At 36.2% G+C, this 27,731-nt stretch overlaps 1 protein-coding gene across 1 annotated transcript in view; it reads right to left on the bottom strand.

Moving 5' to 3' along the window:
* LOC145241331 (E3 ubiquitin-protein ligase SHPRH-like) overlaps window positions 1-27,731 on the bottom strand; it is a 91,454-nt gene that overhangs the window by 13,533 nt on the left and 50,190 nt on the right. Inside the window, exons 17-24 of the mRNA XM_080104165.1 lie at window positions 25,658-25,834; window positions 18,894-19,001; window positions 15,704-15,834; window positions 13,132-13,308; window positions 8,464-8,532; window positions 7,611-7,741; window positions 6,075-6,148; window positions 3,255-3,395 (exon numbers count right to left, since the gene is read on the bottom strand). Coding sequence (XP_079960291.1) covers window positions 3,255-3,395; window positions 6,075-6,148; window positions 7,611-7,741; window positions 8,464-8,532; window positions 13,132-13,308; window positions 15,704-15,834; window positions 18,894-19,001; window positions 25,658-25,834 — 1,008 coding nt within the window. The remainder of the gene's footprint in view (window positions 1-3,254; window positions 3,396-6,074; window positions 6,149-7,610; window positions 7,742-8,463; window positions 8,533-13,131; window positions 13,309-15,703; window positions 15,835-18,893; window positions 19,002-25,657; window positions 25,835-27,731) is intronic.

Raw genomic sequence — 27,731 nt, 5'->3', positions numbered from 1 at the left:
ATATGTCTAATGTTGTTGATGGTTGTTGTAAAGCCTGAGTTAATGTGTGTTGAATGGTTGGTATGAAGTTTTAATAGATAAACAGGGTCTCATCTTTGAAAACATTATTTCATAAATTTAATTTGAAAATTTAGAAAACCAAATAATGTTATATGATTTTTTTTTAAATGATCAAATGTTGGAAAGCGGGGTATCAAAGCAGGGATATGTAATATAGAGGCATTTTGAAACGGCAGCAAACGGTTATATGTAGTATTATTGAGGAGGTGTGTATCTGTTCTTCATACATGTATTTACGTGTGATCGCCTAGTTTTCAAAATGTCACAAAACAACTTATCTGGTTCACATATAATGACAAATAAAGGACGGGATAAGCAGCTTTGTCTCTTGCCAGACAAAGGAAGACATACCTTCACAAAAGGGATGAATACCGTTTGGTTGGTTGCTTTTGCTTAACGGCATATCAACCCTATTCAGGTTATGTAATGCCGAATTCAGTTATTTTGAAGAAAAATTTTTTAATAGAATATATTTGTTGTTTTCAAATCAGTTTCTTTTAACCCATAGTTGGAACCCTAACAAGTACTATCACTCCGGGTCAGAGTGGACCTGGGAGCAATGGCAATTAAAGGATGGCTCCACACTCCCCAAAGCCAACAAGTTGGGGCCTCACCACTGGATATAGTTTAAGGTCATATCTAGGACCTCTGTTCTATGGGGTTACATTTGGCCAATTAGGAAACACACCACACTTGGTTCATCTTTGATTTTGTTATGGAAAGTGGCAACGAAAATTCTACTACAAGCAACAGAACTCAGGTTTATTTTAGCAACTTTTATTCCAAATGTTGTTCCTAACTTAAAAAGGTTGAACACTGTCTACATTTTAATTATCAATTTTACTCCAGCTAGGTGCCATTCCGTCTCTCAACCCTCTATCCCAGCTGTTGATTGTGTGTCGGCACTGGTGTTCCATTGATTCCTTTCAGCCATATACGGTACAGATAGACCTTGTAGCATAGGACATGTAATCCTTTAGCACAATGTTGTACTAGTATACTGCTTTCCCTATAGTACACCATTGTATCAATCCTTTTTACATTTCTATGACAAGGCTCAATGATGCTGTTACCAGAGTTCTGCACTCATAGAAGCATATCCTCAGTTGATTAATGACACTTTTCGCATCTTACCAAGGAAGATGGCAAACCGAGTGGGGCTTCAATCAATGTAAAAAAATAGGTGATATTTGTAATTTCCATAACATAGTCACCAGTTCAAATGTCGGTCAGTCACCTGTCTCCCCGGGACACCCAACGTTGCCTGGGTCATAATATAAAATCTTTTTTTTTCTAAAACTTTTGTTGTTAAAATAACTCATTCACAGAAGAAGACTTTCCTTTTGTAATTTTTAAAGTTGTTTAAACAACGAAATTCTCAGAAAAAAATCATTTAATAAAAAAATCATATAACATTATTCAGTTTTCTAAATTTTCAAATTATCATTTGTTTGTGTTTTAAATGAAACCTGCATTCTGTTGATCCACTTGTTTTCTTACCTGATCTTGCTGGCATTTCTTAATCTTCAAAGTATAGTATCTGTTCTGTCCTGAGACAGAGAAAGGCATATTCGTCTCAGCTAAAGCAAGTTTTATTTTTTGTCCCATTCAGAGTGCCACATTTTAGGAAGCTCAATATCCCTCCTCCCGCACATTAACCCGACCTTGTGTCACATCCAGCCCTCATCAGGCGGCTGTAAATAAGATCAACTTTCTTCATTTTCATAAGGATAACCGTAACATGGTTTTCCCCAACATTCATAAGAAACCTTTCCAGCCACTGATTATCCCAATTGATAGCACTCTTCCCAAGAGTCCAAAGTTCAAATATTTTAGTCAAATATTCACTAAAAATATGAACTGGAATAAATATATAGAAGACACTGCCAAGTCTGGTGCAAAGAAGGTAGACACCCTCTAACAGGTTAGTAAACTTCTCACAGCTGTCAGTATCCTATATCTCTATAAAGCCACCATCCGCTCATGTATGAAATGTTTTTGCCATATCTGAGCTGGTGGTGGTTCTTTCTTTATTGGTTATTGTCCAGAATCCTCTCCTATATTAAAAAAAAAAGAAAAATAAAGAAAAATCTGCATGCTGTACATACCCATGATGAAACAAAAATATCATATTGCAAAAATCACATAAATTGATCAAGTAGTTTTATTTTTAAATAAGAAAATCGTTTTTAGGCGATTAATAGGAATTCATAGGTATTACAATATAAATTTTACAAGTTTTAACTATTCTTGTTATCTCCTTTTGTTTCTCGAGATTATTTTTTGCAAAATGTTCTCCTCGGTTAATCATAAAATTTGATTTTCATATTTAAAACTAAAACTACTTGATCAATTTATGTGATTTTTGGAATTTGATATTTTCGATTTCACTGTATTTTGTTTTTAATATATGAGAAATTCTGGACAAGAACAAATATATTTATTGAATATCTTACATTATTTAATGTCTGATTATTGAAACAAAGAGAAAAAAGACTGATAAGTAAATTAATGTTGAGAAATCTTTCAAACACTTCAGCCTATCATTCACAGGCAACATGAACTGGAACAAATACATTGCCAAGATTACTGCAAAGAAGATGGGCTCCCTCTACTGTGCTAGAAAATTACTTACACCAGAGACTGCCCTATAATTCGCTCAGGCATAGCATATTGTTGCCACACTTGGACTGGTGCATCTACAACTAGTCTGTCACTTTTAGACAAAGCTAAAAAAAAAAACTCAAATCTACTAGGTCCTTCACTATCAACCAAGCTCCAACCTCTGACTCATCACTACAATGTTGCATCCCTGTGCCTGTTTTACAAATACTTTAATGGAATATACTCTGATGAACTCACAGCACTTGTGCCCCCTCCATGTAAATATCCCCAACTAACATGACAATAGCAATATCCCATCCCTTTCACTTTTGAGGTCCCTAGATGTCAGAAAACCTTCTACTTTAATAGTTCCTTATCTTGGACTGCTAGACTTTAGAATTCCTTCCCCGTTTCCTGTTTCACTGACTATATTAACCTACAAAAGTTTAAATGTAATGTGAACAGACATCTTGCTGCTGAATTCCCCACAGTTCCCTGCTAGATATAATCTTACAATCCAAACGGGAATATGCCTTGTCCGTGGTGAAAACAAGAGTAAAGAAACAAAAAAGGATTGGAATAATACTTACTTCTTCAGGCAAGATAACATTAACAGAACTTTTTTCTCGCTTTTCACCAGGAAACGGCAGCCGAAGTCGTGTCATACACATCGATATTTCATCGTAAACCCTTACTTGTTCCCGCAAACTTAAAACCAATTTGTTCATCAGCTGAAAATAAGAATTTTTAAAAATTACAAATCTGACAATTAAAAATTAGCTTTTTTTTTTTACATTTATGGAGTAGGTTTACTTTCGGCAGCCTCATGACTCTCACTTCTCTTATTTTGTCCTTTAAATCTCACATTTCATAAACAATTTTGCTGACAAAGGGGAAAGAATTGCTGTTTTCTCGGTTGGAATCTATCCATCTTACACTTATTGTTGGGTAGTTTTTGACTTTTATTTGAAAACTATTTTCATGAATAAATATGGAATAATTTTACATTAATTGCTTGCAAATGTGCAATTATTCCATAAAATTATTCTTACCAATCTGGTGCATACAGTAAACTATGACTACCGAACACGTAGCCAAAAAGTACAACTCAGAATTTAAAGTGCTGAAAGACTCCAACCATAGAAATCATTTTTTATTGAATTTATTTTTATTGCGGACGATTATCCTCATCTTTCTTAGTTGTTGTTTCACAATGTTTCGGCCAACCATTCCTCTGGCTTTCGTCAGGTGGTAACCGCGATGGGATAGGATCTCCGAATCTCCTAACTGCATTCTCAGCAATTACTGCCATCCGTAGTTGGTGTCACCTCATCACATTTTGGCCAACTAAGCCTCTGGCCATCTTTGGGTAGGATTGAAGCCGCTATCTTCAGATAATTCTCACCTGGAACCATAGAGATTCAACATCTCTATTCACTGCGCCACAGGCCCCGAAGGCCAGAGGAATAGTTGGTCGAAACGTGAAACAACAACTAAAAAGATGAGGATGATAGTCCGCAATAAAAATAAATTAATAAATAATACTCATCTCAAGAATGAATTCCAACTAAAATAATACATTTTTTCTTGGTTTCAAACATTTTTCAATAAGTATCATTTTTTTTTTTGGTTACTCTTGAATTAAACAAAAAAAAAAAAACTCTTAACCTTATGAATTTGTTCAGTTTTTAAAAAGACACCTCAACTCCAACTCTACAAAAAGCAGATCTAATCTGAGATGGGTTTTTTTTTACTAATGCATCATGATTTATCAAAGCCAAAAGCCACTCAAGGATAAAGGTTAATAAGATGGAATGATTGTCAGTTGAAAGATGAAGAACATTATGAGAGGATTGAGAATAATTAATGAAATGGACAAAGTTTGAATATATGATATGAATCTGTTCACATTGGATTTGAAGACGACCATATTGTAATATGTAGGGAAGTAATTCCATGATAACATGTTAGATAAGGATTATTTAGATAGATAAGGATTATTCATTTTTTGCAAAAAAACTCTGTGGAAATTCCGTCTGATGCTAGGCACATGGAGGAAGAAAAGACAGTTTTTTTGTTCGTTATTGTAAAGAGATGAGGTTTTTACTGTAAATGTCTTACAAGAAGGATCCAAAAATTGGAGCTCAGGGGACTATCCTTGGACCTTTATTATTCCTGATATTCATAAATGACTTCCCTGATAAAATTGTTTCGGAGATGGGTATATTTGCTGATGACACCACTCTCTATAACAGGCACGAGGAGAAAACAAATGAACACATATTAAGGAAATGGCAGAAACACTAGAGGATGACCTCCAATCTGTAGTGGAATAGGAACAAAAATAGATGGTCACATTCAATGCTGCTAAGACTAAGCTTGTTTCCTTCAACAATTACAAGAAATCTTCTCTATCACCAATAGCAATGGCCAAGAACACATTACCTGAAAGTACTTTCTTTAAACTCCTCGGCATAATATTTACAGGGAACATAAACTGGAATAGATACATTGAGAGCATTGCCAAGGCTGCTTCAAAGAAGGTGGGCTCTCTCTACCGTGCTAGAAAACTACTTACGCCTAAAAGCATCCTGTACCTCTATAAGGCCACCATTCGCCCATGTATAGAATACTGTTGTCACATTTGGGCTGGTGCATCTGCTGCTTGTCTCTCACTCCTGGACAGGGTTCAAAAGAGAGTCGTCAACCTGATAGGTCCTGAATTGTTATCTAAGCTTTAACCTTTGTTCCACCGACGAAATATTGCATCCCTCTGCCTGTTCTACAAGTATTTTAATGGTGAATGCGCTGACGGACTACAAGCACTTGTACCCCCTCGACGTGACAAACCCGACAAGCAGCAAAGTTCCACCCCATTCACAGTAGAGATCCCTAGATGTAAGAAAGCCTTCTACTCCAATAGTTTTTTCCTCAGAACTACTAAACTTTGGAACTCCCTTCCGGGATTCTGCTTTCCCAACTGTACTGACATGCAGAAGTTCAGGTGTAATGTGAACAAACATCTTGCTACTCATCTCCTTTCATAATGCCCCTGCAACTTCTGTCCTCGATAGTAGCCCCCTACTTCAAAGTGGCACTGTGCCTTGTTTGGGGTGAAAATTGATTAAAAAAAATAAATAAATAAATAAAAGCTCAGTCAAGCACCTTCCATGAAAATAATGATAGAGCAGAGAGAGACTAATAATGTCTCTCTAGAATAAGGGCTGATGAGATGGAATAATTTTCAGTTGAAACATGAAGAACATTCTGAAAGGATTGATAATGATTAATGAAATGGATCGAGTTTGAATATTTGTAGAGAAAGTTAGACATAATAATAATGAACACCTTCAGCTCAGTACCTTGCAAGGATAACATTAACCAATACAAAAACCTTGAAAGAAACTTACTGGATATTCTTTGCGATAAAGTTCAAATAACTTTAAATTAATAGAAGACTGTTCATCCAAATCCTTGTTTTCGCCTGTGAAAAGAAAATGATAATGATATAAAGGAACGAAATGAAAATCTTATGTGATTTTAATTTTAATTAACTTTTTAAAAAAAGATAAGTTATGTTTGGAAACTGGAGGGAGGGGAAGATAAAAGCTCATAAAATCATATTTAATTTTTTTTATTATTAATTTTTTTTAATTTCATTTTCTTTTTTTTATGTGATTGTGTCAATAAGATGAAATAGACAAAAGTAATTAATCATTGCCTGGTGTCGATAACTGGCAAAATTTTATATTTTACTCTTCTAGACTTTATATTTCTCTCAATCTGTCCATTCCAGTTTTTCTCAGAAACTACTAGGCCGATAAGGCTGAAATTTTGTGCTGACTTTTTTTTAATGATAAAGTGCAGCAAACCAAGTATTATGGTATCCGTTCAATCCACAGTTAGTGATTAGTAGGGATTAGTAACCATAATACCACATTTAATCTAGGAGTTCTTTTTGGAAACTATAATACTGATCTGACTGAAATTTTGTATGGACCTGTGTTATGATAAAGTGCAACAAACTAAGTATTATGGTATCCGTTTGATGCACAGTTAAGGATTAATAGGGATTAGTATTTAATGCTAGAATGAGCACATATTTAACCATCAATTTGCCATAAAGTCCTCATTCTAAGTCATTGACTATTATTTTCGTCCATTAAAAACTTGCAAAAAATCTTATTTCAAAATGAATTGTTCCAAAATCGAATATGACATCATAAATAGAATTTTGTAGTAAATGTCAATTTAAAAGTGGCTTTCGTTTAGCTGACAACTATTTTCATCATAAGATGGAAAAGATGAAGAAATTGTCATGGAATCGTGTGATTAAATGAAACAAATTTCATAAGATATGAGTGTATGTATATATATATATATATATATATATATATATATATATATGGATTTCGGCCTTTGAATTATTTTGGACCATCTTCCAATTACGGGATTTCCTTGGATTTTACTTGTGCAAATGGAAATTCAATTAACTTTCTTGAAGTTATATTTTTGGATTTTACCGTCATTGGATTATTAATCTTCTACCAGACTATCCATTCACGTGTAATCACCTTTTTCTTTACCATATTCCATCTGCTTCACTTTTTGCTATCAAGTAAGATTCTTGACTTACTTGTGGTTTCATCAAATACTTTTGTATGCAAAATCCAATCCCGCATTTTGCTAATTCCTACCCTCTGATGAGAAGGAAAGTATTTCTTCGAAACTCCGCGGATTAAGGACTATCCAGTTATCAAGTGTTTCCTTTTCAGATTAAATATGTTTTTAACTCTTTTTCAAAGTGTTTTTTAACATGTTTTATTAATCGTTTGCTCCTATATATATATATATATATATGTGTGTGTGTGTGTGTGTGTGTGTGTGTGTGTGTATATATATATATATATATATATAGGTAAAATCAAGGCTGAAGAGCTACTCACGATAAAGGAATGGGATAAAACTGGCAATGCATTTCAATAATGTCTCCAACTTGCCACTCCTCCAGTTGCCATAACGCCTCATTAAAACTTGATCCTGATCGGCTTTTGCATAATCAAAAAAAAGCACACCACTGGAAATAATGAAAAAGGAGAAAAAGAAATGAGTTCAAAGATTCAAGTTTTAAAATATTAAAGATTTGAATAAAAAGATTTTTGGGTTTGTTTTACTGTACACATAGATTCGAAAAAGTTGTCAAAAAACAAATATAGAACAAATAAATGTTATTAAAGGCAAGATAAGTTACTTTTGTAACTAACTGGATATGTTTTTAGTGTTTATATTTAATGTAACATGTTTATTCAGCTCGAAAAACATACAGTGTTTACCGATGTATTCAAAAATTCAAAATGGCGGCCGACTCTCTCTCGGAGACGGTAAGTTTGGGAAAAGGAGTTATAAATAAAAAAACAGTCAAAATACTGTTAAAAATCCGCCGAATATATGTCAGCCTATGTCACGGTAACATATATTGAGCGAGTTTCTAACAGTATTTTGTCTGTTTTTTTATTTAAAACTAATTTTTCCAAACTTACCGCCTCAAAGACAGAGTCGGCTGTCATTTTAAATTTCCGAAAACATCGGTAAACACTAGGTTTTTCGAGCTGAATAAACATGTTACATTAAATATAAACACTAAAAACATATCCAGTTAGGTAGAAAAGTAACTTATCTTGCCTTTGATAATATTTATTTGTTATATATTTGTTTTGTGACAATTTTTTCGAATCTATGTGTACAGTAATACAAACCCAGATTTTTTTTTCAATAAAAAAAAACATATAAATACTTTACATTTTATTTACACTGTAGACACAGGTTTCGTATTCTTCAATATCTTTCCGCAACACGCACATTGAACACCTTGAAAAGAAAAAAAAATGAATATCAGTAATGCTAATGTTCATAGTTATTTATGCAACTAATATCAGTAAACTGTGTATGACGTTACTGTATGTCTGTTTTATATATATGTACATACATGTATGTGGAGGGGGTTGCATGTTCACCATTTAAAAATGACATGAATCTGTTCATATGGATTTGAAGATGATCATGCTGTAATGTGCAGGGAAGCATTCCCATGATAATGTGTTCTACAGATAAGGAGCCGCCGCATTAAAACTTGATCCTGATTGGCTTTGCATAATCAAAAAAAAAAGCACAGCACTGGTCATAAGGAAAAAGGAGAGAAAAAAAATGAGTTCAAAAATTCAAGTTTTCAAATATTAAAGATTCATGTGATTTTTAAATTGTGAACATGAAACTCATCCCCCCACATATTGTCATATAGATGTGTGTGTGTGTGTGTGTGTTGCATGCTAACTGTTTAAAAATCAGCAGCAGGCCATTTTAACACGAAATGTGATTTTTATTTGTCTTCATTTCAGTAATTGTACTAAGATGCAGAATTTTAAAGTATTTTTTTTTTTTTTAATCGAAATCGTTCCAGACAAGGCATGAAGCCACTTGAAAAAAATAAATAATACTTCAAGGTCAAAATCTAGCTAATGATGTATTATATGATTAGATTTCAACCCAGAAAACCGCAATTTTCCCCCTTTGTCAGAAACATTGTTCATGGAATGTGAGAGCTAGAGGATAAAATAAAGAAAAGCAAGAGCTGCAAAGTTGCCGAAAGTAAACCTTACATTTACTGTTTTTATTTATTTTACTCACGTTCACACTTAACAAGTCATATCGCCACTTGGAAGTAAGGGGCTACTTTTTGGAACCATGCCCAGGAAAGATCAACAAGATCTTGGTTTACATTACATTTAAATTTCTGCATATCAGTACAGTCAGGGAAGCAGGTAGTAGGGAGGGAATTCCAAAGTCGCCATACTCTTCAGCACATCCAGGTACACTTTGGTGTTGACTTTCAAGCTTACTTTGAAGATGTGAGGTAGCATGATGTGGGCCTCACTTGAAACCACACCAAAGACCATAACGGTGGCCGGAAACTTTGTTTTCATCACTCTGGACACATCCGTGTTATTCATGGCAATCCAAGAATACATTTTGAGCCATGCATTTAAAAGGATGCTGCCAATGATCTTGTTGTCATAACTTGGATCAGTAGAGAGCATGAGTTGTACAGCGGCGCATCTCCAATCTCGCTTGTTGAACATTGTGTCACTTTCAGACATGATAGAAGGTTCCAATCGCTCTTGGGATTTGTACACAACTGGCCAACTAGTAGATGGTCTGCAACAAAAAATGAAAACGGTTTTTAATCAAACGGAAATGGAATCATGTCATCTTTTTTAGGGCGACAATTTTATCGTTCCACCCTGTACAGTTTGAAAGCAGGAAACAAGGAGGGAATTCCAAAGTCTAGCAGTCCAAGGGAATAAACTATTAAAGAAGAAGACTCTCCGGCATCAAGGGACATCTATAGTGAAGGAGTGGGATTTTGCTGCTTGTTAAGTAAGTTAGGGGTATTTAGATTGAGGGGACACCAGTGCTAAGAGTTTGCCATGGCACTTTTTTTTAAAGTGCTTGTAAAATAAACACAGGAATCCAACATTGTCGTGATGGGAAAATTATTCAATTAAGTTTGCTTCTTGTTCTTGTTTTTTTATCTTTTTAACTTTTTATTCACCACCAAACAATGCATAGTCGTAAGAGGCTACTATTTGGGACCAGATTTGTTAGGATACTATGTAGGGAGTTGGGCAGCGAGATGTCTGTTCACATTATACTTGAACTTCTGCATATCAGTACAGTTAGGAGAGCAGGAGCATAGGAGGGAATTCCAAAGTCTATCAGTCCAAGGGAAGAAGCTATTTGAGTAGAAGGCTTTATGGTATCTAGGGATCTCTACAGTGTAAGGGTGAGATTTTGCTGCTTGTCGGGTTTGTCAGGGGTATTTACGTTGAGGGAGTACTAGTGCTTTGAGTTCGTCCAAGCACTTTCCATTAAAATACTTGTAAAACAGGCACAGGGATGCCACATTTTGGCGATGGGATAGAGGTTGGAATTTGGCTGATGGTGCAGGACCTATTAGGTTGGCGGCTCTCTTTGTCAACCCTATCTAGGAGCAAAAGACTAGTAGTCGATGCACTAGCCCACATGTATCAACAATACTCCACACACGGGCAAATAGTGGCTTTGTAGAGATACAGGATACTCTCAGGTATGAGTAACTGTCCAAAATTTCCTCTATATTCAAAAACAAAAATAAAGAAAAATTTGTATGAGTGGTTTTCTAGAAGCAAAGAGTCAATGACCATCACCTCTGTCCAGGCTGACTTGCTCAAGAATTGATGCAAACCCAACAGTATTAAAATCTTGTTTAACTACGTCATTGAGTTCATATTGACGAGGCTGACAACCAGCACAGAATCTGCTGAACAGGAGTGCAGGTCAAACTCATCAACAGTTTGCCTGCAGCGGCATCTGTGAGAAACCAATAAAATTGTACAGAACCCTATAAACTGATTTATGTTATTTTTTTTTTTTTTACAAGTGAGTCTCATCACTTATCAAGGCCCAAAAGCCACTTGAGGATAAGGTTGATGAGTGTAAGGTGGTCAGCGGAACAACAGCATAGTAATCGTTAGGTATAATTTGATTATTTTTTTTTTTTTTTTTTTTTTTATTACATTTTCACCCCAAACAAGGCAAATTGCCACTTTGGTGTAGGGGGCTACTATCAGGGGCAACAACTACTGGGGTACTATGTAGGGATTTGGGCAGCAAGGTGTCGGTTCACGTTACACTTGAACTTCTGCATGTCAGTACTGTTGGGGAAGCAGGGACCTGGAATGGAATTCCAGAGTCTAGCGGTTCTGGGGAAGAAACTATTGGAGTAAAAAGATCTTTTACATCTAGGGATCTCTACAGTGTGGGGGTGGGATTTAGCAGCCTGTCGGGTTTGTCGAGGGTGCACACGTCGTGGGGGCACAAGTGATTGCAGTTCGTCAGAGCATTCACCACTAAAATACTTGTAGAAAAGGCAGAGGGATGCAACATTTCGTCGATGGGACAGAGGCTGAAGCTTAGATGCCAGTTCAGGGCCTATCAGGTTTGCGACTCTCTTTTGAACCTTGTCAAGGAGCGAGAGACTAGTAGCAGATGCACCAGCCCAGATGTGGCAGCAATACTCCATACATGGGCGAATGGTGGCCTTATAGAGGTACAGGATACTTTCGGGTGTTAGTAGTTTTCTAGCACGGTAGAGAGATCCCACCTTTCTTGCAGCGGCCCTGGCAATGCCTTCAATGTAATTGTTCCAACTTATGTTTCCTGTGAACGTTAGGCCAAGGAGTTTGAAAGATGGACTCTCAGATAAAGAGTTGTTGGCCATTGCTATGGGGGGTAGAGAGGGTTTCTTGTAATTATTGAATGAAACTAGTTTAGTCTTGGCAGCATTGAACGCGACCAACCACTTTTGTCCCCATTCCACTACAGATTGGAGGTCTTCCTCTAGTGTTTCTGCCATTTCTTTAGAAATGTGTTCATTCGTCTTCCTGTCATGCCTGCCATAGAGTGTAGTGTCATCAGCATATATACCCATCTCAGAGGCAATGTTGTCGGGGAGGTCATTTATGAATATCAGGAACAATAGAGGTCCAAGGATAGAACCCTGGGGCACCCCCGCATTTATATCATATTGTTTAGATGTACGACCGTCGAGGACAACCTGGATTTTTCTCTTATCTAAGAAGGATTTAATTATGTTAAGTATTCTACCAGTGATACCGTATGATCTGATTTTACTGAGGAGACCCTCATGCCATACCCTGTCAAAAGCCTTAGATATATCTAGAGCTACCGCTCTGCCCTCCCCCGCGTTGTCCAGTGAATGGTATATACGTTCAGAGATCACAGTTAGGATGTCTGCTGTGGAACGGGCTTGTCTAAATCCATATTGTTTGTCAGTCAGTAGTTTAGCATCTGTAAGATGATGGACTAGAGCATGGTTAATTATGGTCTCAAATATTTTGGCAAAAAGTGGGAGGAGGCTAATGGGGCGATAATTTGATGGGTCTGTTCTTTCGCCAGAATTCTTGAATACTGGCACAACAGAAGCAGTTTTCCAACAGACCGGAAAGCAAGCTTCATTAAGGCATTTGTTGTAGAGTTTGGAGAGAACTGAAGCTACTTCGGCTGAGCACTTTTTTAATAGCACAGCTGGAATAAGATCGGGTCCACATGCTTTTGAGGTATCAAGGTTTTTTATGATAGCATGCACCTGAGCAGGGGTGGTTTTCAGATCGTCTAGTGTGGCGTCTGTCCGCATAAGGAACGGCTCAACAAGAACTTGTTTACATTAGACTTGAAGACAACCATATTGTAGTCAGCTGAAAAGCAGGCCAGTGTATCAGAGTTTTACAAGCAGGCAGTTCTAGGAACAAAACTTTGTTTATGAAATTTGTGTAAATAGATGATAAGAATAACAATTAGAATGAAACAATTTAAATGTATGGTAAACAACATATATTACTGTCAACTTACGTGATTAACTGATAACTTTTTGGTCGAATGCAACAACTCACAGACTCATCGATTTCAGTCGGTGTTGGTAATCTGCCATTATGTTTCTTTAAGAGTTTCAAAAACTTTGTTCTTGCAGATGTGAAAGCCATTAATTTGTTGCTAACAATATATTTAAGGCCAGTCAACGTGGAAATACTGAAAGTAAAGAAAAAGTAGAAAAAGACATCAAATACTTAATGACTAAATACTGTTGTATGCTGGGAGAGTATATATTATGTATGTGTGTCATATATATATATATATATACACACACACATGTCTAAATTTGTTTATCATCTAGTGGTATAAAATCTTCTCCTAATGAATGTGTGTATACAGAGTGTATATACGTGTGTATATACATGTGTTGGTCTAATCTCGTTTTTCTCTTGTTCGTTGAATTGATGTGTGTATAACACTTACGACGGTGTTGATATATTAACAGATACAGTTTAACAATGGATATGTAACATTTACAACAGAAAGGGGAAAATAACAGTCTCTGGGGTTTTACATCAGGCAAATCAGAGAAACATACCTGGTCCATCTTTAGTCTTGTTTGACAAATCCTTGAAAAAGCTACGACATAAAGTCTTGGTGATAATTATTTACCAAATGTTTCCCTCATTTGAAAGCTGCAACACTGGTTCTAGACTATCACCATTTCTGATCCCCTCTACTGAGAGTCATCACCATCCGTTGACCGTCCTTTTTCCCTTGGCCATCGACTCAGTCTGCTCTCTTTCACTCCAGACTCTGAAAAATGATATGTCTTTCAAGCTCTACCCTGTCCACATAAATGACCAAGTTCTCTCTGATTCTCTCTCCTCTGATCATGGTGCAATGGGGAAAGAGGTGGCTGGTTACTTTTAATGCATCTAAAACCGAGCTTCTATCTTTACATCATCAATGGTCTGATCCCCATCTGGTATCAAATAAAATGTATGGCTCTCGTCTTGGTGAGGCTCCATGTTTTGACAAGCTTCTGGGCTTGATCTTTACTCCTGATCTGAAATGGAACGCGTACATCAAATCCGTTGCCAAGGTTGCTGGAAAAATGGTGGAATCATTCTACCACTCCAATAGATATCTCACTGCTGATGCAATTCTCTACCTATATAAGAACTAGGTACGTCCAAGAATGGAGTACTGTTGCCACATCTGGGCAGGAGCTGCTAGAAAGACCTTAGCTTGCCTTGACAGAGTTCAAAATAGACTTCGTAGCCTAGTGGGGGATACCCTTTTCTCTTGCAAGTTCTTTCCCACAGACGAGACATTGCGAGGAGCCTGCCTCTGCTTTATCGTTATTTTCATGCCAAGTGCTTGTCTGAGCTCCAATCCATGATCCCCCTTCACCAAACTTTCACAAGAAACACCTGTCTAGCTAAAAACACTATCAATAATTTCCCCCACTCTTTATCTGTGCTTAAACCTAAACATAGATTCCATGAACAAGGTTTCTTTCTTAGAACTGCACGCTTTTGGAACTCTCTTCCGTTTGCATGCTTTCCAGCTGACTACAATTTGGAGGTCTTCAAGTCTAAAGTAAACAAATTCTTGATGAGCCGTTCCATATAAGTAATCCAACTTACCAAATTTCCACTACTTACAATTACTACGACATTGTCCCATTCACTACTATATCTACATATTCGTTTTTGTTGGTTTGTTTACGGTGAACCTTGTACTTTAATTCATTGTTATTCCATTGTTATGGGTATTGAAATACCAGAAATAACTTCTTCAACAATCAAAGACTTAATCCATTAACCTAAATCTAACACCAATTCCAAGATCAAAGCAGGTGTATGATCTATAATGTATAATGTATGATCTATAATCTATAATGTATAATCTATAATCTATAATGTATAATCTATAATGTATAATGTATAATCTATAATCTGCCATGACTGCCGTGAAAAAATATACATAGGCGCAATGTAACCTTGATAAGAGAATATATGAACAAAAGATATAAAAACAAGCAACACCCTTAACGCCATTTTTACCCACAGTATGGAGCATGATCATCAGTTTAACTTTAAGAATGCAACTTAAAAACGATACACAACAAATTAGTACGTCGTTCAATTGAATCTGCTCTAATCTCCAATTAAATAAAAAAAGAAAAGGTTTCTTTCACATCTTTCCATACCTATTAAATATCCAAAATATTAATTCAAGAAAATAATTTTGACAACAGATAAAATCTCATTTTTTTTTGAATAGTCATTTATATAATGTATAAATGTATATACAATTTCTTTGTTTACATGAAATAAATATGCTGATCTCCCTACACACACCTCTTATATATATATATATATATATATATATATATATATATGCCTAATTAACTAGCCTTCTCATCAAAGAACATTTTTTACTCTTGAAAAAGCCCACACTAGACAGTTGAAAGGTCATTGAGTTTTTAGGTCTTTCCACCTCTGCCTTTATAACGATATACATATATATATATATATATATATATATGTGCACACACACACATACACACAAGCTTTTAAAGATATAAAAAAATAACACTTACTGGTCAATAAACGAAGCTTTATCTTTGTCAACCGACTCAAGTTCTTCATAAATCTTTCCGAGAAGCGCTTCACCTTTGTTCTGGTCTTTGATAAGATTTATTGCCTTTGCCCACCAATCTGGATCCGTGAGCTTTAAAGAAATAAGCAAGCAAAAAAAATCATCTTCCGATTTACTATAACAATTTTTGGTTCTTGTCCAGAATTCCTCTTATATTAAAAGAAAAAAAACAAAGAAAAATTTGCATGATGTACCCGTGACGAAAAAAAAACATCATATTCCTAAAATTACTTAAATTCATCAAGTAGCTTTATTTTTATATAAGAAAAGCAAATTTTATGAGTAACTGAAGACTGGCTGTCTTGTCCGTCATTTTTGAAAACAATCGGAAAAAAAAAAAAAAAAAAAAGAGATAACTCAACAATTCAAGCTTATTAAATTTATGTTGTAATGCCTATGAATTTCAATTAATCTTAAAGATGATTTTATCTATAAAAGCAAAACTACTTGATCAATTTACATAATTTTTGGAATATGATATTTTCGTTTTATCACGGGTACGTACATCATACAGATTTTTCTTTATTTTTGTTTTTTAATAAAGAGGTAATTTTGGACAAGAACCCAATCTTTTTTATTTTCAGTAATTTCTATAATATTACATTTTTTTTTTCATGAAGATTTTTTTTTTATTGTTTTGCATTTGTTCCATAATTTCGTCATGTGATTATGTTTTATAATGACAGCATATCCACACCTGTTTGCCATTCCCCATTTGTAGCCCCACATATTCATGGGTTAGACGCTTAATTCTATGTACGCTATTATTATTTTCTTAACTGTGCATAACGTATTTATCTAAGTTTGCCTTTAAATTTGTTCCACTTTCTGTCAATTCTAATACATATGTTGTACGCACAGAAAATGGCTTTATGGTACATTAATACAGTATGGGAAACTATACTATGTGGTGTTACAGTCCTCCTGTTGGCGCTGTTGATAGAGACGTGCTTCAGGGCCCGTGGCGCAGTTGATAGAGACGTTGAATCTCTACGGTTCCAGGTGAGAAATGTCTGAAGATAGCGGTTTCAATCCTACCCAAAGCCGGCCAGAGGCTTACTTGGCCAAAACGTGGTGAGACGACAATAACTACAGAAGGCAGTAATTGCAGTGAATGCAGTCAGGAGATTCAGAGTTCCTATCCGTCGTGGTTACCACCTGACAAAGGCCAGAGGAATAGTTGGCCGAAATGTTGTGAAATAACTAAAAAAAGATGAGGATAATAGTCTGCAATAAAAATAAAATTAATAAATAATACTCATCTCAATAATGAATTACAATTGAATAATATAAAGCCAACTTTGCCAAGAACTTTGCAGCTATTTCTACCCTATGTGATCCAGGCCGCCACCCCTCCATATTTCCTTCTGTATCTGAAAACATACTATGCGACATACAAATATCTGTGCATGATATTGCCAAGCTAATCAAAAACCTTGATTCCAATAAAGCAATTGCCCTGACAGTATTCCAATTATAGTGCTAAAAAAGTTTCAACCAGAACTAGCTCCCATACTTACAAAGCTGTTTAAGCGTTGTCTCAAAAATTGCTTCCCAACACCTGGAACACTTCATCAGTATTTAAAAATTCAGTTGATCGTTCATCTCCCTCCCAGTATAAACTAATAAGTCTCCTGTGCGCCATGAGTAAGTTGCTGGAATCTGTGTTAAATAGAGAAGTAGTCAACTATCTCCGCAAAATTAACCTCCTTAGTGACATGCCATATAGTTTCCGTTTTGCTAGATTTACAGCAGATGTGCTAATATTTATATCTCATAGGATTAGCAAATCTCTCTACAGAGGCTTCTTTTCTAGGGTAATTGCTCTTGATGTATCAAAAGCCTCTGATAGGGTATTGCATAAAGGTCTACGCTACAAGATCTCCAGTTACGATATCACTGGAAATGTCTTTTCAATTATTAAATCATTTCTTTCTGATAGGTTCATAAGAGTAGTGGTTGATGGGCAGAAATTAGCTCACAGCTGGAGTCCCTCAGGGGTCTATCCTAGGCCCAACTCTCTTCCTGATCTACATCAATGGTCACCCAAATCACATCCTAAGATCATTCGTAGACGTTTATGCCGATGACACTACCATCTATGGCAACAGTTCAAAGGCCGTAAATGACCAAGTTCTCTCTGATTCTCTCTCTTCTGATTTCGATCACGTGGTGCAATGGGGAAAGAAATGGCTGGTTCATTTTAATGCATTTAAAACCAAGCTTCTATCTTTACATCATCAACGCTCTGATCCCCATCTACCCTCAATTGAAATGGATAGCTCTCGTCTTGGTGAGGCTCCATGTTTTGACAAGCATCTGGGTTTGACCTTTACTCCTGATCTTAAATAAAACACGTACATCAAATCCATTGCCAAGGTCGCTGGAAAAATGGTAGAATCATTCTACCACTCCAGTAGATATCTCACTGCTGATGCAATTCTCTACCTGCAGAGGAGTCAAGTACATCCACGGATGAAGCACTGTTGCCACATCTGGGCAGGAGCTGTTAGAAGCACCTTATTCTGCTTTGACAAAGTCCAAATAAACTTTGTAGCCTAGTGGGGGATGCCTTTTTCTCTTCCCTGCAACCTCTTTCTCACAGAAGAGACGTTGTCTCAGCTCTATCGTTATTTTCACAGCAAGTGCTCATCTGAACTCCAATCTATGGTCCCCCTTCATCGAAGTCTCACGAAAAACACTCATCCAACTTAAACCACTGTCAATAATTTATCCCACTATTTATCTGTGCTTAAACTTCGACATACATTCCATGAACAAAGTTTTTTTTTTAGAACTGTATGCCTGTGGAACTCTTTTGTTCCCCTACTCTCCCGCTGACTGCAATATGGTTGACTTCAAGTCCAATATAAACAAATTCTTGCTGAACCGCTGATGTGCCATCCACTTAAGTCATCCAATCTACTAAATTTCCACTACGAACGATTCCTACGATATTGTCCCATTGACTACTGTACACTCATTAACCCTTATCCTCGAGTGGCCCCTGGGCCTTGATAAGTGGTGATTCCTTTGTTAAACAATAAATAAAAAAATAAGTCACAAAAATAATGAAAAACTTTTGACTTATTGAGTAAAACAAATAGAAAATAGCAACGTAAATAGTTTACCTGTTTTTCAAGATGTTCCGTTTTATTCTTTATTTTCATCCAATGATCATTGTCTTCTTTTACGATAGACATTTGTTTTTTGGTTAATTTATTACGGATATCATCAGCCTGTTCAACAAAAAAAAAATAATGCATATTACAATAAAAATCAAACACTTGCAATATATACAAAATAAAAAATAAATATATATTACAATAAAAATCAAACACCTGCAATTTATACAAAAAGAAAATCATAAATTAACAGCACACTCTCACCAGAACATTCTTTAAGCTAGTGCACTGCCTGCAATACAGTACTGAGCAGAAAGAGCAGTGTGATTGGGGGTGGATTGCAGCTTCCTTTCTTTTCCATATTTTTCAATAATAGGACTTATACTTGAATCTTTGAGACACAAAATCAAGTAGTTAGCTTCAGGCATCACCGGATTTCTGCCCACCACTGGTCAATCATTGTTTTACGAGCACTTTCACAGAATGTGTGCTGATGGACTTACTGCACTTGTGCCACTTCAACGAAAATATCTTTGACCCATTCGACTAACAGCAAAATCCCACCCCTTTACTATAGAGGTCTCCTAGATGTCAAAAATCTTGTTTTACTTTAATAGCTTCTTTCCTTGAACAGTTACTCTTTGGAATTCCCTTCCTGCTCCCCGTTTCCCCTAACAATACTAAGATGCAGAAATTCCAATGTAATGTGAACAAATATCTTGCTGCCTAACTCACGACTTAGGGATTACCTCCCCCCCTATAAATCTGACTTCTATCACAGTATGTCCCAATAGCAACATACTTTTTTTTAAGATGAATAAAAGTAAAAAATAAAAGACTTGCTTTCTCATAATATTTTTCAGTACTAGGACTTATACTTATATCTTTGGGGCATACATTCAAGCAGTGGACCCAAGCATCACTTGATCTCTGCTAGTCACTGCCCCAATACCCGTGTCCTTTTATGCTCACGTAACTGAGGTTTGATCTTGATACAAGTGTTATTTCTTGTGTTATGCAATAACAAATGTAGCTGCTCAGCATTTTTTTTACTTGAGGATCATTGTTTATCAAGGCCCAGAAGCCACTCTAGGATTAGGATGAATGAGTGTTAGGTAGAAAGTGAGGCAACACCGTGATGATCAGTTGTGATGGAACTTGGGTAGAGTTTAATTATATAAGACTAGCGGGGGTATCCGGCGTTGCCCGGGTGTTTCGAGGTGTGTGTGTGCTCTTAAATCAAAAAGAAACGGGGGGGGGGTTAAAAAATTTTGGTAAGTAGGTAGGATTGAACCCGAAGCCCTGAGGCTAAGTTGGAAAATAAAATGTGAAAAAAACATGATACGTTAACCGCTCGGCCAGCAAGAATGAGTTACTAAAAGAAGTTTGAATTTATTTAAGTAAGAAGAGAATTGACAGGTGCCCGCACTTAATGACGCCAAATGGAAGTCGTAGAGTTAACATTTTGTGCGAGCGTTACGACGACGACGTAAGCAATAGCTATTCAGCAGTTAATATTTTCTGCGGGACAGTTTTTAATGAGGTCAATAACCCGGTTTGTTTGCTTTTACCTAACTTTGAGGAAAAACAGCTCCCCCCATTTATTAGGGAGTGGCTCGTCTTGAAATAAAAGCAACCATCTGATATGACAACGGTAAGTCGACATTGACCAAATGTTACATTGCTTTCTAGAGACCACTGGCCATAGGCCAGGATTCGAATCGAGTTTCGCTTTTTTTATACCGAAAAATGAAAGCAACATGCGGCAATCCGAAAATGTTGAATATTTAACGTTTCAAAGTCGGGCAAATTAAATAGACGAGCGACCTCCGTTGTTAAGTCAGAGATATTATCATTTAGACAGCATATAAAAAGTTTTAAAAATAAGCGACGGCCTCGAGAAGCCGCCAGAAAAAATCCTTTTGCGGACATACACAAAAAACGAACATACATACATACACACATTTTCGCTTTTATATGTATAGAAGATGATCCAACAAGAACTTATCTTCTATGATATAAATCTCACCTGTCTGTTTAAATGTATGTATGTATGTATGTATGTATGTATGTATGTATGTTTGTATGTCTGCCTGAAAATTTTGACAGAGGTGACGGATTTTCACAAGAATGGTATCGTTTAGAAGCGTGACCCTTCGAACGACAAATATCGAAAAATTGCCTAAAAACGTCAATTCCTTCAACCTCAACTGAGCACTTTTCTACAGAGAGGGGTCACTTTTTTCACCAATATTTTTGAAAATCATTCCCCTCTTTGCGATTAAGTAGCCTTAATTTAAACATTTGTCACTTCTGGTTGGCGATGGGTGCAACAGCACATTTTTTTTTCTTTTTTTTTTTTTTTACAAGGTGATCACCACTTATCAAGGCCCAGAAGCCACTCAGGGATAAGGGTTATTGCATGTACAGTACGTTAGTGTGGGGATTTAATAAAAATGTCTACTTGAGGGGGCAATTCATCAGGAATTTGTTTACGCTGGACTTGAAGACATCCAAGTTGTAGTCAGGTGGGAAGCAGGCAGATGGAACAGAGTTCCACAGGCGTGCAGTTCTAAGAAATAAGCTTTGTTCATGGAATCTACATTTTGATTTAGGCACAGATAAAGAGTGGGGAAAATTTTGGACAGTGGCTTCAGCTAGACGGGTGTTTTTCGTAAAAGATTTGCAAGGGGGGACTACAGATTGGAGCTCAGACGAGCCCCTGCCATGGAAATAACGATAAAACAAAGATAGGTTCGCAACATCTCTTCTGTGGGAGAGAGGTTGCAGGGAAGAGAAAAGGGCATCCCCCACTAAGCCAAAAAGTCTATTTTGTACTCGGTCAAGGCAGGAAAGGCTGTTTTTAGCAGCTCCTGCCCAGATATGGCAGCAGTATTCCATCCTTGGGCGTACTTGGCTTTTATATAGATATAGAATTGCATCAGTAGTGAGATATCTTCTAGAGTGGTAGAAAGATCCCACCATCTTTCCAGCGACCTTGGCAACAGACTTGATGTACGTGTTCCATTTCAGATCAGGAGTAAAGGTCAAGCCCAGAAGCTTGTCAAAGTACGGGTTCGAGTTTGCCTACCTACTACCATTTTTTTTTTTTGGCTCAACACACACCTCCAAACACCTGGGCAACGCCGGGCACCCAAGCTAGTTTTTACATAAGACTTGAAAGCGATCATGCTATTATCAGTTGGGAAGCAGTTCCACAAACAGATAGTTCTAGGAAAGAAGCTCTGTTCATGGAATTTTTGTTTAGTTTTAGGCACAGATAGAAGTGAAGGAAGTTGTTGAAGGAAATCGTTTAAGGTCGCTGTTGAAGGTCGCTGTTGAAGGTTGTTGTGGCTAGAATAGCTTTCGTTGCAAAAGTTTTACAAGAGAGGAAGACGATAGGTTGCAGTTCCGTCGAGCACCTATCATAAAAGTGATAATAGAATAGAGATAGACTCACGTCTTTTCTGTGAGAATGCAAAGAAATAAAGAGAACAAAGATCAAATTTCAGTTCTGAAAATTTATTGCATGTTTCGTATACAATACGGAACATCGCTTTACCGTGGAGAAGCGTCTACAAGTGAATCAAGAAGTTTAGAAATTACCAGATTTTTTTTTTTTTTTTAACTCCTTTTCACTTCAAAAAAGGCATATTGCCACTTGGTGCAACTAATTAAGATCATGTCTAACATGAAACTGTGGGGATTTGAGTAGCGGGATGTCACATTACATTTAAACTTCTACATGTCAGTACAGTTAGGGAAGCAGGAAACAGGGAGGAAATTCCAAAGTCTAGCATTAGAGTAGAAGGCTTTCCAGTATCTAAGGACCTCAACAGTGAAGGGATGGGATTTTGTTGCTTGTTGGATTGTTTTGGAGTATGTATGTTGCAAGTACTATGAGTTTATCAGAGCACATGTCATTAAAGTACTTGTAAAACAGACATAGGGATGAGACATTGCGGCGATGGGACAGAGGTTGGAGCTAAGTAGACAGTGTGAGACCTATTAAATTTGAAACTCTTTTTTAAACTATGTCTAACCAGCAAGAGACTAGTAGTAAATGCATAAGATGTGCCGATGTGCCAATAAAACTCCACGGATAAATTGTGGCTTTGTGAAGATATAGGATACTTTCAGGTGTGGGTAATTTTCTAGCATAATAGAGAGAGTCCACTTTCTTTGCAGTATCATAAGCATACAATACAAAAACGAAGCATAACAGATTAATCTCCACTGCAGATATAAAGATCAAAACACGTTAAAGAAGAGATGATTCTGATGAACCGAAAAGCGACAACAAACTACAGTTATATAAAGAAAATTATTAAATGGTCCGACAATCAGGGTCCAGTATTGAGATTAGCGCAATTTGTTATTGTTGTTGTTGTTATAAACAATCTTCAAGGTACAGTGATTTGTAGTTGTCGTGAGTCATAGGTCTGCATTGAGCAGGGAAATTGTGAAAAGTGGATAGACAGATAAATTTTGTCTTTTTAAAAAACATTAAACTTTGAACATAATGCTTATCTATATATTAATATGATAACGTGTGTGTTATGTCATGCTTACATTTTTTTTTTTACTTTTTTTTTTTTTTTTTTTATTACATTTTCACCCCAAACAAGGCAAATTGCCACTTTGGTGTAGGGGGCTACTATCAGGGGCAACAACTACTGGGGTACTATGTAGGGATTTGGGCAGCAAGGTGTCGGTTCACGTTACACTTGAACTTCTGCACGTCAGTACTGTTGGGGAAGCAGGGACCTGGAATGGAATTCCAGAGTCTTGCGGTTCTGGGGAAGAAACTATTGGAGTAAAAAGATCTTTTACATCTAGGGACCTCTACAGTGTGGGGGTGGGATCTAGTAGCCTGTCGGGTTTGTCGAGGGTGCTCGCGTCGTGGGGGCACAAGTGATTGCAGTTCGTCAGAGCATTCACCACTAAAATACTTGTAGAAAAGGCAGAGGGATGCAACATTTCGTCGATGGGACAGAGGCTGAAGCTTAGATGCCAGTTCAGGGCCTATCAGGTTTGCGACTCTCTTTTGAACCTTGTCAAGGAGCGAGAGACTTCTGAGCGACTGTCATTTAATTTTTATAACCTTCCATTTCTTGTAATAAATAATTTTACCATTCTTTGTAAGTTTTGGTTTCGGTTATAGCTGATGGCACGCAAGTTATATATATTCTTTTATAAATAATTTTACCAAGAATTCTTCATAAGTTTTGGTTTTGGTTTCGATTATAGCTGAAGAAACTCAAGTTATATATATATATATATATATATATATATATATATATATATATTCTTTTTTTCTTCATAAGTTTTGGTTTTAGTTTCGATTAAAGCTGATGCACCCCAGTCATATGTATATATTTTTTGAAATCACAACTTTACAATATATAAGAATTGATAGAAAATTGACTCTATAATAATATATATGAAATCTGCATAAATTAAAATATAATATTTAAGCGTATTTTATGACCGGGCTATGCAAGGCGTCCCTGCTAGCTTAGATAAATATATTTGCAGTTTTAACAACAATATCAAGGCATCTCTATTTACGCTGAACATCCACAGAATGCCAACATCAATATATTACATACAAAAGAGTCCGCTGTGGAATTTCCACAGGTCCCGCGAGTAACAATAAATAACATACATGTCTTTGAATCATGATTTTAAAAATTTGTTTTAATTTTTTATTATTTTATTTTTGATTTCAGTAAATATTTGATTAGTAGTAAATAAAAAATTAAAAAGTGGTACTTATACAGAATAAGGGCAGCATTATTACATATTTTGTTACGTGAACCACAGAAAGGTGCCAAAATGCTTAGTCAATGAAATCACAGCAGCCAACAATTGGCAATGATTGTTGTTTATTAATTTTGTTTATTGAATTCTTAGGTGAAAGCACAGAATAGTTAAAAAGTACCCCCCTTTTCTCTCCATATTAAAAATGGCTTTCTAAATAGTGTTATTATTTCAGTATGGCCCATAAACTACACAATAAGGTTTTTTAGTTGAAATTACCATACACTATTTTCAATTATAATTACATGATTATTTCTTTAGTTTTTAAATGCTTGCTATTGTTTTAAATATTAGCCATCGTTTGCAGTAAAAAAAATTTTTTAAATGCCTGGTATATGCCAACAATAATGATCCCTATTCTGCACAAGTACCCCCAAAAAAACAAAAAAAAAAGGAACTATTCAATATGTAATTTTTATTTCATTATTTGAACTATTATCCTCATCTTCTAGTTGTTGTTTTCACAACGTTTCAGCCAATTATTCTTCTGGCCTTCATCAGGTTAACCGCGACGGGATAAGAATGTCGAATCCTCCAACTATATCCACATATCTGGCTTTCGTCAGGTTAACCTGATGAATAGTTGGCAATAAATAATACGAATAATTGACCGAAACGTTGTGAAAACAACAACTAAAAGCTGAGGATAATAGTCCAAATAATGAAATAAAAACAATACAATTTACTCATGTCCAAAATAATTCCAAATTAATTCAATAATATTCAATATGTATAATAATTTAATGTATAATAATATTTTAATAATAATTCATATGTATAATTAATTCAATAATATTCAATATGTATAATAATATTTTAATAATAATTCATATGTATAATTAATTCAATAATATTCAATATGTATTTATGAAAGTTATATATAGACAAGAACTACACACCAAATCATGTCTCATGATTTTATTAATACAAAAATGATGGTCGCTTACCTTTTGTTGAAGGTTATCATCGTCCAAAGAGTGGCTGATTTCATCAGGTTTTAACTGCAAAATTTCATGCAGATTATGATAGCAATGCAACAGCTGAAGATTATCCACCCTCAAATTCTTCTCATGTTCACGGCTAACTGCCAATACATCTCGGTAATAATTTACAGCATCTGCCAACTGGAAAATATTTTTAAAAAAGCAAAAAAAAAAAATTGCACTTATTAATCTTATATATAAACTAGCATAGCTATCTGGCATTGCCCAGGGCAAAAGTGCAAAAATTCTATTTTTACTCCGCTCTCCCCCCTCCCTCTATCATCTCTGTCTAGCCCACTCCTTTCTTTTTGGATACACACACACACATACAGACAGACAACTCTCGCTTATGTAGATTTTTCAAGGAATGAGTCAGCATAAATTCGTACCTGCAAAGCATGCTACCCGCACCTGATGAAGTCTGTATCAGTTTAAGGTCGAAGACTGAATAAAATTTTCTAAATTTTAGATATTATTCATCTGGGGCAACACGATAAAAAAAATACCAACTTTGTAGGGATTTGGTTTGTAGTTTTAGCAGGACATAAGCACAGACAACTGCTTTTTATACAACAGACTAGCAGAGCTATCCAGCATTGCCCAGGAAAAAAAAACTAAATAAAAAGTTAAATGGTATGTGCAACATCTATAAATTTAAACTTCTATTCATCTCTCTCTCTCTCTCTCTCTCTCTCTCTCTCTCTCTCTCTCTCTCCCCTTCACTGTCTCTTTATCATTTTCCCCTATTCTCCATTTTACCATCTTTCTTCCCAACACTCTTTTACCTCTGTCCAACCCATTTCTCTCTTTTAAGACTAGCCTAGGTACCCGGCGTCGCCCAGGTATTTGGAGGTGTATGTTGAGGACAAAAAAAAATGTGATAGGAGACAGGCAGGCTGAAACCTGTACCGCGAAGGAGAAAAAGAATGTGAAAAAAAAACAGTGACGTCTTTACCATTGCATCCATTGCCAAACCGGAAGTGACAAAGGTTTAATTTAAGGCTAGTCAATCGAAAAGAGGGGATGTCATTCGAAAATATAGGCGAAAAAAGCAACCCTTCCTTGTAGAATAGTGCCCAGTTGAGGGTGAAGGAATTAATGTTTTTAGCCAATTTTTCGATATTTGTCGCCCGAAAGGTCGAGCTTCACAATGATACTGATCTTGTGAAAATCTGTCGCCTCTGTTGAAAGTTTTAGGCAGACATACAAACATACATACATTTAAGCAGACAGGTGAGATTTATATTATAGACTAGCGGGGGTACCCGGCATTGCCCGAGTTTTTGGAGGTGTGTGGTGTGTGCTCTTAAATAAAAAAGAAATCGGGGGGGGGGGGTCGAACCCGAAGCCCTGAGACGAAGTTTGAAAATAAAATCGGCCAGCCAGAATGAGTTACTGAAAGATGTTTGAATTTATTTAAGTAAGAACCAAATTGACAGGTGCACGCACGGAAGTCGTCGAGCGTGACGACGACGACGTCAATGACCAGGTTTGTTTGTTAAAAGCGAAGTAAAAAAAGAAAACAACGTTTTAATTAAGGGGGGGGGTAATCAAAACATTGAAAAAAAACACAAAAAAAACTAACGTAAGGCAAAAGAACGATGAAAACAGAAAAACGAACACGTGAAAAATGGCTTGAATAAGCCTGTTTCGATATCAAAATTTAAAAAATCGGTGGGTACCCGGGTGTTTTTGGATGTGTGGTCGAGGGTGGATAAGCGAAGTAAAAAAAAAAAACAGAAAAACGAACGTTACGTGAAAAATAGCTTAAATAACACTGGTTCAATATTTAAATTTAAAAAATCGAAAAAAAAAAAGACATCTCACACCACGATTCGAACCCAAAACGTTTAGATAATGAACAAATGCGCTAATCAACTGACCTAACGCAACGTACATGAAATTTAGTCAGTTTTTCAACTATTTAAAGTAAATCAGGTCATGACGTCATCTGGCGCATGCGTAGAACCGCTCGTCGTCACGAGAAGACCGTTTTTATTGACCCCCCCCCTGTCGAAAATTGTCGATTTCAGGGGGA

This window comes from Euprymna scolopes, chromosome 20 (genome assembly GCF_053919585.1).
Source record: "Euprymna scolopes isolate OS-2025 chromosome 20, ASM5391958v1, whole genome shotgun sequence".
Lineage (NCBI taxonomy): Eukaryota > Metazoa > Mollusca > Cephalopoda > Sepiida > Sepiolidae > Euprymna > Euprymna scolopes.
The sequence above is the reverse complement of the archived record's forward strand: the minus strand, read 5'-3'. Positions and strand labels throughout refer to the sequence as shown.